Source organism: Mustela erminea, chromosome 6 (assembly GCF_009829155.1).
Source record: "Mustela erminea isolate mMusErm1 chromosome 6, mMusErm1.Pri, whole genome shotgun sequence".
Classification (NCBI taxonomy): domain Eukaryota; kingdom Metazoa; phylum Chordata; class Mammalia; order Carnivora; family Mustelidae; genus Mustela; species Mustela erminea.
The window spans coordinates 40,318,370-40,332,244 of NC_045619.1; the positions used below are offsets into that span (position 1 = coordinate 40,318,370).

Below are 13,875 nucleotides of genomic sequence, written 5' to 3' on the forward strand. Positions count from 1 at the left end.
AGCATTGCTTCCATCAGCAGCACGGGAGAGCTATGCCACTGTATCATAGAGCCCTCCAGTGGTGGAAACATTCATTTCATCACAAATGTAAACAAAGTGTCAAATACAAGCATGCTACAAATTTTACCTCTGAATGAGCTTTTTCTTCAGCCTGTAAAAGACAAAAGGTAAAAGTTCATCTATAAATAACCAATGTCATTTTGTCCTACAAGTATAAATGAATCATTCCATTGTATAATTAAGATACTATGACCCAACATAAGACTAGTAAAATACATATGATAGTAAAATACATCTTATTTTATATTATTATCAATGACTGATACTTATATTGTATTTATACATTATAATTATGATGGTATTATTATATTATCATTATGATAGGAACCTTTAGTATTGCAAATTAATGCTTCCTTATATATAAATGGTATATTGAAAATGTAGGTCATTTGATTCATGGATATATAACATGCCTTAAAAGCAAAGTTGGAATTAAAAACGATGTTACTCTAAGATTCAGTCTATAAGAAACAAAAAAAAAAGTAGTTATAAAATTATACTCTAAAAAAGGAAATGACAGATTTTTTTCAGACATATAATAGAAAATGCACTCCATGATATTAGGGAGATCTTCAGCCGAGACTTGGGAGTCTTAATTTCACTCTGTGATTCATATATCATTAAAAAAAAAAAGCCAAATAAAGCTGGAGAGAACATATTGGCCTCTACTGATAGCCACAGAAAAGCAGTTCATTAGTTTCTATCTTCTTTCACTGTCTTTAATGATGATTCATTAAGTTTACTGAGCTGCAAGTCAGCAAAACAGTAAAATGCCCAGTGTCAAGATGGTGATAAAAGTGGCTGGCAAACATCTTGAGTCATACACATTATGGCAATGGGGACTGCTGGAGGAACTCACAGGCTGTTTTGGACTCAGTTACAGAAAATTCCTAGCTCTGTTTTTCTTCTTTGTGCTGGGCTGCAAAACGCCAGAAAATGAGTTATGTGTACCATTACATTTGGGAAGCTCCCTTACTCTGGAAAAAGCTGGAGAATGAAAATATCGCTGAACACTACAAATCTGCCAGTTCCCTTGAGCCATTGCAAAGCAAAAAAAACAAAAAACAAAAAACAAAAAACCTCTTATCTCCTATCTCTCCTTTGGGGATATTTCCTGGTTAACTGATGCAGAAGTACCTGAACTATTTTTTATCCCCACCCCCTTTTTTTCTACAGAAAACATAAAATAAAACAAAGGAAAATAAATAAATAAAAATATATTTTTATGCATATATCTCTCCTTTGGGGATATTGCCTGGTTAACTGATGCAGAAGTACCTGAACTACTTTTTATACCCCCCCTTTTTTTTCTACAGAAAACATAAAATAAAACAAAGGAAAATAAATAAATAAAAAGATATTTTTATGCATAAGTATTTCTTGAGTGTTCTCTTTCCTGTATTTTCTCTACTCTTAAAAATAATGTATAATCTCTTCCAGTCCCGTCCATGTTATGCTGAGTGAAATAAGTCAAGCAGAGAGAGTCAATTATCATATGGTTTCACTTATTTGTGGAGCATAACAAATAGCATGGAGGACATGGGGACTTAGAGTGGAGAAGGGAGTTGGGGGAAATTGGAAGGGGAGGTGAACCATGAGAGACTATGGACTCTGAAAAACAATCTGAGGGTTTTGAAGGGACGGGGGGTGGGAGGTTGGGGTACCAGGTGGTGGGTATTATAGAGGGCACGGATTGCATGGAGCACGGGGTGTGGTGCAAAAATAATGAATACTGTTATGCTGGAAATAAAAAAAAATAATAAAATAATTAAAAAAATAATGTATAGTTATTAATATAGTATTTAAATAACAGAGTAGTTAAACAGTAGAATCCTAATAGCCTTTATAAGGAAACTGTTTTAAAAATCAATGCTAGGTACACCAGGGTGGCTCAGTGGGTTAAGCCTCTGCTTTCGGCTCAGGTCATGATTCAGGGTCCTGGGATCGAGCCCCTGCATCGGGCTTTCTGCTCAGCAGGGAGCCTTCCTCCTCCTCTCTCTCTCTCTGCCTGCCTCTCTGACTATTTGTGATCTCTCTTTGTCAAGTAAATAAATAAAATCTTTAGAATAAAATAAAAAAATAAAAATCAAGAAAAATCAATGCTAACGTAAGACTTGAATATTTTACATCCGAACTTTAATTTTTAAGGGAAGATTTTATTTTTTTAATTCTAATAATTTTAAGGTTTTAGATACAGTTTGTTTCTAAATCAGAAGTAGAGAACTCATTTTAAGATAGAAATTTCATCTTAAAGCCAAAGAAAGCTGGAAGTTGTCTTAAGACATATGGTACAATTAACTGTGACTATTTGTTTTCCCTAGAACTTCACATGTTTATTGCCACTATATTCTGCCCAAATCCTGCTCCAAGTCCTACCAGGATTATATAAAACTGATAATAAATAATTTGTATGTTTAAAAAAAAGCAATGTATTCTACTTAACAAAAAAGTTAAGAAGATATATTTTCTCATTAAAATAGCCTCAAGTAAGTTATATATACTACCCATAAGCATAACCATTATATATTAATTCTATAGGTATTATATATAATAATGACTTTTCTTGTCCTTGTGTTTTCAGAATAATCTTTTTCCTTAATCTTTGCCTCTGTTTATACCCCGTGGCTATTAATACTAGGTAAGGTGTTATCATCAAGCTGAAGCAGTGTGGCGGGATATTAACATTATGTTTCTTTCAGCGATTTAGGCTTGGGATTAATGATGATGGAACGTGATTACTTGCCATTTTTAAATGATGGTTTTGAACCAAGCCCAGTGTCCTGAAGGATGGTAGACAGTATAAAACATTTTGCCTAAATAAAAATACATCAGATGATTCTTTATTCCATAAACCATTAATTGGCCATTCATTAACCCATTCAAAGTTACTAAAAAAAATTTTCTTCAGCATTAGCTGTGTATTAAGAAATGTGTTAATGAACCAAATGTAGCTCCTGCTCTTATTACTATAAATTAGATTCCAAGTACAAAACAGATTCAATAAAGTGTTTAGTATATAATCAGTCAGAAAGAAGCTATTTACTGCAAGGATCAAAGTGCCAGGAATATAAAGAATAAAAAAAGAGCTCTAGAATTAAAAAGAAAAATCACACAGCCTTCCTCAGCCTATTTTCCCCACTTTTCATAGAGATATGGATAATAAGCAGTAGGTCTTTCCTATGAGAAAAGCAACGGCACAGTCATAACTAAGAACCCAAACTGAGGAAGAAAAGAAGAGGCGGCAGAGGCAGGAACCAGCCTGAGAAGACAGGCCAACATCTAAAGGGGGTGATGCCAAGTGACGGTAAACCTGGAGGAATTTAACCTCAGTGTTGCTCCATATTCTGATGACATTAAAAGAATTTAGCAATTTGCATTTTTAGATAAAAGCTCCAGATTTCACAGTGTTGGCTTGGATTTAAACACAAGCACACATCTTAAGTTTGCCAAAGGTAACAACTTGGGAGATGAAATTAGGCCTGTGATTTCCAACCAATATGCAAATTCCTGCAATCTTTCTGCTCAGAATTCTGTAAGGTGATATACTCAACTGTATAACAAGATACTCTGGAAAATTTACCGAACCATTAATGACAGAAGCTTTAAAAGATCTACAGGGGGAGAGTCCTTCCAATGAGATTTGTTAGACTGATGACTTTACAGGTAAATGTTCTTTGCAACAAGCCATTGTTATTAGTTTTATTATCTCTAAGTGAAATACATACAGCAAATATATACTTCTATAATCTATATACATGATGTTAGAGTAAACAAGGTTCGTACTCATGGTTCATAAAAACAGAATTTTGCCTAATAAGAGCAGATCGAGCTTAATATTCGTTTTTTTTTTTAATTTAGAATGTTGTTAAGTTCAGAATTTTTTTTTAAAGATTTTATTTATTTATTTGTCAGTATAAGAGAGAGGGCACACAAGCAGTGGGAGGGGCAGGCAGAGGGAGAAGCAGGTTTCCCACTGAGCAAGGAGCCTGGTGGGCTTGATTCCAAGACTCTGGGATCATGACCTAAATCAAAGGTCATGATCCCAGCCGACTGCGCCAGCCAGGAGTCCTGAGCCTAATATTCTTCTTTTAACCAAAAAAAAAAAAAAAAAGGACTTCTTTTAACCAAAAAAAAAAATAGGACTTTTTCTCCCCATAGACACTTAAATTATTTTATGAAGGCACGCCATGCAGTTGTGTGTTAGCTATATACTGCAGAACTTCAAAAGATGCAATTCACATAGACTCTGATATAAACAGTGCTCTTAGAACCATGTAGGACACCATAATTTTTATAATTTATGGTATACAATATTTATTTCTTATCATTTTTTATAATAATTTTAATTTATAATATTAATTTTTATAATTATGGTATACAATATTCCTGGTCTTCTCTAGTAATTATGTGAGACCCATGGGATAGATGGGCTAGGGCTGGCAATTATTTTCCAATTTTATTTCACAGGTATAGTCCAGAGACACTTACTTAGCAGCCTGCCTGATGTCACCCAACAGCCGCTGATAGAGTTAGACAAGAATGCAAATCAACTGAATCTGGATCCCCAGTCCTTATAGGCGTGAAAAATAATGATAAAATTGCCTTTTGCCTTCATGGTTTAAAAAGCACTTTCACAGATATTTTCTCATTGCCAGTGGAATCTCAGTGCATGATAATGGGGGACAGAAGTCAAAAGGACTCCTCATTATCTCTGATTTTTCTCTTTATCAGTCCTCCAAATACACATTTCTTTGAATTAATTCTAGATTATTTATGAACTCAAGAATATAATTTCTATCATGTTCTGTACAACTATTTGAATTCCCTAATATCCTAAAAATCACCTTCTCATGTGGCTTGATCACCTAATCCATTCTTTTCACACATAACACAAGGGTATTTTTATTTCTAAATTTTGGCATAAACGTATACATATATAGTCACTTTATTTTAATCTCTGTTTCCATTTTGTATCATACTGATACTATAATATTTCTCTTTCATGCTTTCTGATTGACATCTGCTCTTATTTATTTATTTATTTAGGTGGGGGAGAAAATATATATATTTTTTAAGACTTTTTTTTTTTAAAGATTTTTTATTTATTTATTTGATAGAGATCACAAGTAGTCAGTGAGGCAGGCAGAGAGAGGAGGAAGCAGGCTACCTGCTGAGCAGAGAGCCTGATGCGGGACTCGATCCCAGGTCCTGGGATCATGACCTGAGCCAAAGGCAGAGGCCTTAACCCACTGAGCCACCCAGGCACCCCTTAAGACTTTTATTTATTTGCCAGAGAGAGACACAGCGAGAGAGGGAACACAAACGGGGTGGGAGAGGGAAGAGCAGGCTTCCCACTGAGCAGAGAGCCCGATTTGGGCTCCATCCCAGGATGCTGGGGTTGTGAAGAAGGCAGACGCTTAATAATTGAGCCACCCAGGTGCCCCAAGGGAGAGAGACAATCTCAAGAAAGCTCCATTCCCAGCATGGAACCCAATGTGGGGCTGGATCTCACAATCCTGAGATCATGACCAGAGCCAAAACCAAGAGTCAGACGGTTTTTACAGTTTCTACAGTTTTTTAAATGTCCCTTCTCTGTTCCCTATAAACCTGCAATATCCAATATAGTAGCTACTAGGCACATGTGCCTACTGAAAGTTAAATTAATGAAACTTAAAAATTCAGTTCCTCCATCACACCAGAGACACTACAAATACTCAACAGCCACACGTGGCCAGAGGTTACTGTATTAGTGCAAGACAGAGCATTTTTATTATCACACAATTTTCTAGTGGACTCTGGTTACATACTAACTGGCCATTTGTCTTCCCTTAAAGCATTCTCCTTATCTTCTTGAGTTTTTCTCAGGCTGAATGAAGGTAATTTTATCCAAATACTATTTTTGCACATATTTAAAATATTTAATCAATCTGCATCTTTTTTAAAAGAAAATTATTTACTCATTTGAGAGGGAGAAAGAGCAAGAGTGGAGGGGAGAGGCAGAGGGGAAAGCAGACCCCTCACTGCGCGGGGACCCCGACACGGAGCTTGATCCCAGGACCCTGAGATCATGACCTGAGCCGAAGGCTGAAGTTTCACCCTCTGAGCCACCCAGGCACCCCTCATGCTGCATCTTTTGATGTTAAGCATAGACTTCAACCACAATGGTTTAAGTCAGAGCACATCCCGCAACAAGCAGGGGCATTGGGCCAATTAGGAGGGACACTCAGTGTTAACGTATTTCTTTTATCTGTTTTTTTCCAAAACATTTCACCTTTCTCACTTCTTATCCATTTGCCAAAGCAGTAAATTTAAATAACAATAGTGATTTTTTCATTTATAGAGTGTAATTGGCAAATTAAAAGGAGAAATGATGAGAAAAATACTGTCTCTCCCAACAGTAGTCTGATCTTGAGTAACTATCCAAAGCAGTAACTATGCAAGATGAGTTTCTAAAAGGAGGGCCCTAACATTGAAACCTAATGAAATGAGTAAAACAATTAGTATTGCCCATCACGCTTAATTGATCAGTGACAGCAAAGACTGAACTTTTTATGAACGTTTCAGTACTGGATTTAGGATTATTCACTGCTCAAGTCCCAGTGAAATTCAGTAAACTAAATAGATCTCACTCTTGGGATGCCTGGGTGGCTTAGTCAGTTAAGCATCTGACTTCGGCTTAGACCATGATCCCAGGGTCCTGGGATCGAGTCCTGCTTCAGGCTCCTTGCTCAGTGGGGAACCTGCCTCTCCTTCTGCTCGCTGCTCCCCCTGTTTGTGCTCTCTCTCTCTCTGACAAATAAATAAAATCTTTAAAATAAATAAATAGACATCGCTCTTATAGAGAAAATACCATAGGACCGTCACCAGTCATGGCTCAGAGATCCGAACAAGGAAAACTAGTCAATATCATAAATTTATGGTACAGCCCAGTACATGGGTTCAGGGATTCCCAGACATACCCCAATAGGTTTTACGAGATTCAGTTTTTCATGCACTCACTGATTTTCCTAAGTACACAAAAGTCAAGTGAAGGCATATCTAAGCAGGCCAAAGAGGGGCTGGCCCAGCGGCACCTGTCAGTGGATGGGGTATGAGGTCACTCAGAACACACCCTTATCTCACTGTGTAACTTCTGTGTCAATATCAATCTACTGAATCATCTGTGTGCTTGGAAACAGTAGAAGCTTTCTTTTCACAGCGAATACTTACTGTTGAGTAAAGAGAAGAAGTGCTGGAGACCAGTGATAATGAAGAACCGTGAACTGGAAAAAGCAAAAAAGAACATGAGGTGATATGATATAATGAAGTCAGCTCAGAACCAGCAGGTCTTTGCTGGAGAACAGAGAATAGGGAGGCGGGGGAGTAAAATAGTAACAGCTAGATCTAAGAATCGGAGAGCAATTCTGCCGTTATTTTTTTGAGGTCAAATTGTTGAGACATGGGAAGGTCCCACACCTGTCCCCCTAAAATACCTCCTTCATCACGTTAGACAGGATTGGACAAACACAAGCCCTTTGAGAAGACTGTGGGTTTATTTAAAGTTATAGTAAACGTCCACAGAATAAATAACCAGAAAATAGTGGAAATCTAAAATAAAGTTGCCAAAAACTTTTTAAATTTAAAAAAAAAAAACTTTATGTGTTTTATTTATTTCATTTTTATACAACAGAGATCCATTTTCACTCTTTTCACTGTATGCTTTCAGGGGAATAAGCATTTTATTGAACTTGCTATTTCAACATTATCTGTGATGAGTTGATTACACTCTTTTAAATGGAAAATTATTGTTTCTTTTGTACTTCTAATCATAGAAAAAAATGCTTATTTCAAGGTAGTGTCTCACTGAAATCAAGAATGGAAATTGCAAACTGTCTTTTACTGAGGTATACCAAAATACCATTTTAAACAACTGATAGACTGTTTTATATTTCTGCACATCTGATGTGTTAAGCCCAATGGGTGGTAAAAGTGTGCTTAATTATATTTGTAGAAAAATCCTTCCTCTTTTTACTGTGGGGTAAAGTTATTTCTGAATATTCATCCATTCAACAAACATTAGTTGGGCCCACCCAATGTGACAGGCCCTTCCTAGTTTGTGGCACTATAAAAATGATGACACAATCCTAGGAGCTTAAAAAAAAAAGTAGAAAGGTATACAACTAAGAAGATAATTACAATAGAGTAAAAAATACTCTCTGGTACTACAAGGGTATGTGGGCGATGCTCACAAGCTGGTTGAGGGGCTACTGGGAAAACTGTGTAGGATTGTGGCAGTGGGTCTCAAAATAGAGATGAATTTGAGGGACTCCAGGAAGAACCTCTTTAAAACTGACTTCATTCATATAAACATGTGGTCAAAAGAGCAATGAAGGACAACTCCCAGATATCTTGCTCAAGCAACTGTCACCACTCTGTGAGGTGGGCAAAATGTTAGTCATCTAAAGAACACAATACAAATACAATTCCACATTCTTTCAACCTCCAACAACAGTATGCACTAAGTATGCACCAGAATGCACTAAGATTTTTGGCACGGTGTGCAGAAGGCAGGTGGACAATGAATCGGGAGATCTTAATTCTGGTCTGTTGCTGCTACTTGTTATTTAGGGGTCTAAACCTCCTACTGTGTGGCTGTTTCTTTATCTTCACAGTGATCATTGAGTAGAGAGGGCATCAGTAAAGCCGCTTCCACCTCACTAGTTCAATAATCCCTTGATTGTAGACCACAATGTAAGAATTAAAATAGGTCAGTGTTCAGTGTATGGGCATCTGAAAGCCATCTTGCCCACTCAGACTGGTGTTCAGTAATTGAGATTATTTAAACCTCATACACAGAAGGCCAGACTTTCCCAAGCATATGAAGAGCATTCCATCTGTAAATGAGGCACTCTAGAAGAGCCATCAGTATGCACAGCAAATTATTTTTATGGTATTATAAGATGCCAGTCTGTGAAGAGAGTGATAGAACCATCTCAAAAAAGCAATGACTTTACATTTCCAATTAGTTCAATTTGGTCCATCTAGTCTGCCACAATCAGGAGACTCCCAGATGTAATTTACTGTCACGATGAACTCCGTCATTCAGTTAATGTCCCCAAAGGTAGTGGCAATGATGGTCAACCGATTTATTGTCAGCAGATTAAATGGACAGTAGTGGCCAGAAAGCATGAAATCAATGCTCATAGCTATCTAGACTTTGAATAGGAAGAGCCTTTAAGAAAGTAGGAAGGAGAAAGAAAGGAACAGAACTACTCCCTCATTTCATTTTCATGACAAATCTGTGAGATTACAGATGCAGGAATTAGCACTGACTGATAAAGTTAAGAAATTGGCCGAAGTTCAGACCACAAATAAATGGATGACCAGAGGCTTACAACTTGATATATTTCAGGATCTGGAGTCCTTTCTTTTATACCTAATCATTAAAGACTAGGATAGTTGGCTGATTTCATATTTGATTTTGTTCTTTTTTAAAATTTAATTTAATTTAATTTAAATTCAATTAATATATAATGTATTATTAGTTTCAGTGGTAGAGGTCAGTGATACTTCAGTTGTATATAACACTCAGTGCTCATCACACGACGCACCCTCCTTAATGCCCCTCACCCAGTTACCCCATTCCCTTCAGCAGCTCTGTTTGTTTCCCATGGTTAAAAGTCTCTTGTTTATGTCTGATTATGTCTTGTTTTATTTTTCCCGCCCTTCTCCTATGCTCCTCTGGTTTGTTTCTAAAATTCCACATATGAGTGAGATCCTGTGATAATTATCTTCCTTCGATTGGCTTATTTTGCTTAGCTTAATCTAGTTTTATCTACATCCTTGCAGATGGCAAGCAATCACACTCCTAGGTATTTACCCCAAAGATGAAAATGTCTGATTTTATTCTGATCAATTTAAACTTTTATGTTTACCTTTATTTTATTCTTAGCTGATATGCTTTATAGTATGTATTGCCACAATTTTTCTTTATGGATACTTTTAAAAATCATTCATTAAATCGAAGAGGAAAATCTCTCAAATATTAATTATCAAATTTCACACCTGCAGTTATATAGTTAAAAAAAATTACATACCTTTGAACATCAATTGTCTCCTGAGTTTTTTGAATAGAACTATTATAAAGTATTCACATAGAACCTTATTACGTTGGATAAGAAAATGAAACTTAGAAGACAAAAAGTAGACATGATATGAATTCTATTATGATATAACAAGAACCAACACCAGAGGGAGTTTCTGAGAATACAAGCTGGCAATGTGTGGTAGTTTCGTAAGGTAATTTTTCTGGTTCATGTATCTTTAGGATTCTTTAACCGAGATGTCAAACAAAACTGGCTCTGATATTGGACACACCAGAGCAAACAGTCTCTAAAACAATGAGGATTTCTGTATGAGAACACCAAATTTGTTCTGAACTGTTCTATAACCAAGTATTAATCTACACAATTTCTGGCATATTTCCAAATGCATAAAGAAACAGAAGGTAATGCAGATTAAAACCTCTTCAAGCTTCAGGGCTCCCTAAATGAGAGTTACACTTAACTCATTTATTTACTCTTCAGGAATCCTTGTGATGGCAACTGATGTGACAGTTTTCATCTCTGAGTTAAATAAAGGAACTCCATCTTTATTTCCCCCTACGCCTACCTTCTTCCATGCTGTCTCGGAATGAGCCTGAATGACTGATGGCACGTGGCCTTTCTTCCAGAGACGTGGCACTCCCACAAAGCTGGGAGTCATCGTAGAGATCGAAGGAAGAGTCTTGGGCTGGGATGCTATTTGAACGCATCATGCTGGGCCCAGGAAGGTTAAATTGAGACAGATTGGTTGGGCTCACTGAAAAACAAAGCACACATAGACTCATTATTCTGGGGCTTGGATGATGAAAACAGTTGGCTGCTGGAAAGTGAGAATGTGATCCCAATTCTACGGAAACGTGAATTTAATGGGTGTCTCTATTGAAGGCAGGCTGACAGTCTGCCCCTGAAATGTTCAATAACAGTTTCAGGAGAGTCCCTCTTTTCTCTAACACTTTCAAGGCCAGCAGTATGTCAATTTCTAAAGCAATATTAAACAAAGCTGCCAAGCAACCTCTTTTGTTCATGCTAGAAATACAACAGCATGGTATATCCTGCTGGAGATTATGAAGAAAAGATTGCCTGCGTAGGCTCTGTAGGTTTCTTTTCAAGAAGAATACACCTCTTTAATGGAAAAAAACAAAATCGAAAAGAAAACACAAGAAACCTAAATGTCCCACGAAGACCGTTTTGAAGCTTCCAGACAAAGACTTTCATCATTCTGAGTTCTGAATTTATGTAAGTCCATGGTCAGCACCATCATTATTATCAGAGTTAGTTATAAAAGAAGAATATGAAATTTTTCTTTAAATGAAATGTAATATGTGGTTTATAGCTTATCATCAGTTTAATCACACTGAACTCTTCCACTGCATCTAAGACCAGAGTCCAGAGGGAAGCCTGTCTAATGTCAGAAACCTGTTATATTTCCCAAACAGTATCTCATGTTCATAATTTGAAACAAGAATTTATTTACTTAGGGTTCATTGCCAAAGAGTTCTAATAACACTCAGCTTTTTATGCCAACTGATAATTATGAATTTAAAGAAAGATGTGGTTGACCGAAAGTACACCTGCTTCAGAAGCAATACCATCTTAAAATGTGGAACAAAAGCAAAGCACAAAATTGAGAAAGATATTTATCACAAATGTTCATATTTAAGAAAAGTAAGTTGTTACGGAAATGTGAGGTGGGAGACAGGAACCACTTATGCCATCACAAAACCTGTGGGTACTTTGAAAAACTTAGGGAACTCACGTCACTGGTTTAGAATGAGTGATTATCATTTCAAAATTTGCTATTTTTTTCTTTGACATGGGAATTACATTTCTTTTTAATATAATGACTGGCTTTCAAAATAATGTAAAGTAAGAGGCATATACACTGAGAGGCAAATGAAAGGGAATATCTTCTATTTTCCAGACACTATGCTGGATGTTTTATAGGTTTTGATGAATTCATGCACAGAACAACACTCTGATAGAGTGGTTGTGGATTGGAAAAAAAAAAGGACAAGAAAAAGGAAAGAAATAAGAGATTTAGAATTATATCTCTGTGTGCATATATGAAATACAATAAAAGATGAAAGAAATTGTGGATGTGCAAAGTGTGCAATCTGTTGGAAGAAAGAAAACCCTGAAGGAAGGAAAGAAAGAAGAAAAGAAGGGAGGGTGAGGAAGAGAGAGAGAGTGAGGGGGGAGAGGGAAGAGATGGGAAAGAGGGCGAGTGAGGAGGGTGGGAGAGGGAGAGGCAGAGGGTGGAGAGAGACAGAGAGAGAGAAGAGAGAAAGAGAGCGAGCGAGCGAGGGGAGAGAGTGGGAGGGAGGGAGAGAGACATCTTTCAGGTACATTCCATCAGCCAGCTTGAATGGTTCAATTTGATTGCTAACCAACTGCCAGAAGATATACCGAAGGACATTCTAGACTTGGATGTTTATGTTTAGAGCATCTGGATTAGAGTAGATCATCCTATTCTATGTCCACAGTATGGACTGTCTCTTTGCTAAATGAATGGAGTATTCAACACATTTGTAAATGTATTATGTTAATATGTATCTAGAAGTTAGAAGGTCATTTCACTCACTATTTGGCTTTGCATAATGGTTGCAGAGCTATCCAAGTAAATTGTCCTTTTATAATTTCAAAACATGTGACTTAAATCATCCAAGAGATAATGAGGATTAGGATGATTTTTTTTTTTTTTGACAGAGAGAGAGAGATCACAAGTAGGCAGAGCAGCAGGTGGGGAGGGGGGTGGGGAGCAGGCGCCCTGCTGAGCAGAGAGCCTGATGCAGGGCTCAATCCCATGACCCTGAGATCATGACCTGAGCCAAAGGCAGAGGCTCATCCTACTTAGCCACCCAGGGGCCCCATTAGGGTGAATTTTTAAAGTGAAGAGTTTGCATTTACAAACAGTTTTGATAGCTTCTCCACTGAAACTACACCCATGCTATTTAAGAATGTTCAGTTATGTTAATGTCTATGACAGTTCTGTTTTTGGGGTCAGTGGTTGAATAGAAAGATATAAATGGCATGGCCCTAGCAGTGGTGACTGAAAGGAAGAAAAATTAATATGTAAGTAAACCAAGAAAAATTATACAACAGAGGACGAAAATATGATGGACAGAAAGAATTTCTGCAATGGTACACAAATTGGCACAGGGATTCTATACTGGCTTTGCTTTCCATTTGCTTCAGGCAAATGTCTCAATCTCTGCCCTTCAGTTTCAACATGAATTACAATTTTTTGAAACAGCAGAATAAATGACCTCTGGACTCATTCAAAGCTTAGAGACACAGCAAAATTTCTAAAAATGAGAGAAACTAGGTAGCAACTCAAGAAAATTTTATTTGATTTTTTTAAAAGAGGAAGTTCAAAGTGTGATATATCTAGATTCAGTAGTTTCTGTCATGGGTGGGTTTAGAGAAGAAGCTAGAGCTATCATAAGTATTTAACTAGTAGTTGAATAATTGAACCAGAGGTAGGTGTCTCCTGTCTCTGAGATTCTGTACTTTCATGAATATAGAAGAAGAGGGTCAATTCTCAATAGCTTAAAAGGTGAATATGAGAGAGGAGTAGGAGGGCACTCAAGGTAGAGGAACCCTTGAACGCAAAAGCATAGAAATTTCTCCATAAAGTTGTTTAAACAATACTCTGTATGCAAGAGGATCCAGCAAATATATAGAACTCCTAGGTGAGAGGCTGACAGTAATACTTCTTCCTACTATCCCTTAC

At 36.9% G+C, this 13,875-nt stretch overlaps 1 protein-coding gene across 3 annotated transcripts in view; it reads right to left on the reverse strand.

Moving 5' to 3' along the window:
• Window positions 1-13,875, reverse strand: part of NAV3 (neuron navigator 3) — a 383,583-nt gene that overhangs the window by 67,250 nt on the left and 302,458 nt on the right. For all 3 annotated transcript variants that reach the window (XM_032346929.1, XM_032346928.1, XM_032346927.1), the window contains 3 exons: window positions 10,711-10,899; window positions 7,270-7,322; window positions 128-151 (listed from right to left, as the gene is read on the reverse strand). In XM_032346929.1, coding sequence (XP_032202820.1) covers window positions 128-151; window positions 7,270-7,322; window positions 10,711-10,899 — 266 coding nt within the window. The remainder of the gene's footprint in view (window positions 1-127; window positions 152-7,269; window positions 7,323-10,710; window positions 10,900-13,875) is intronic.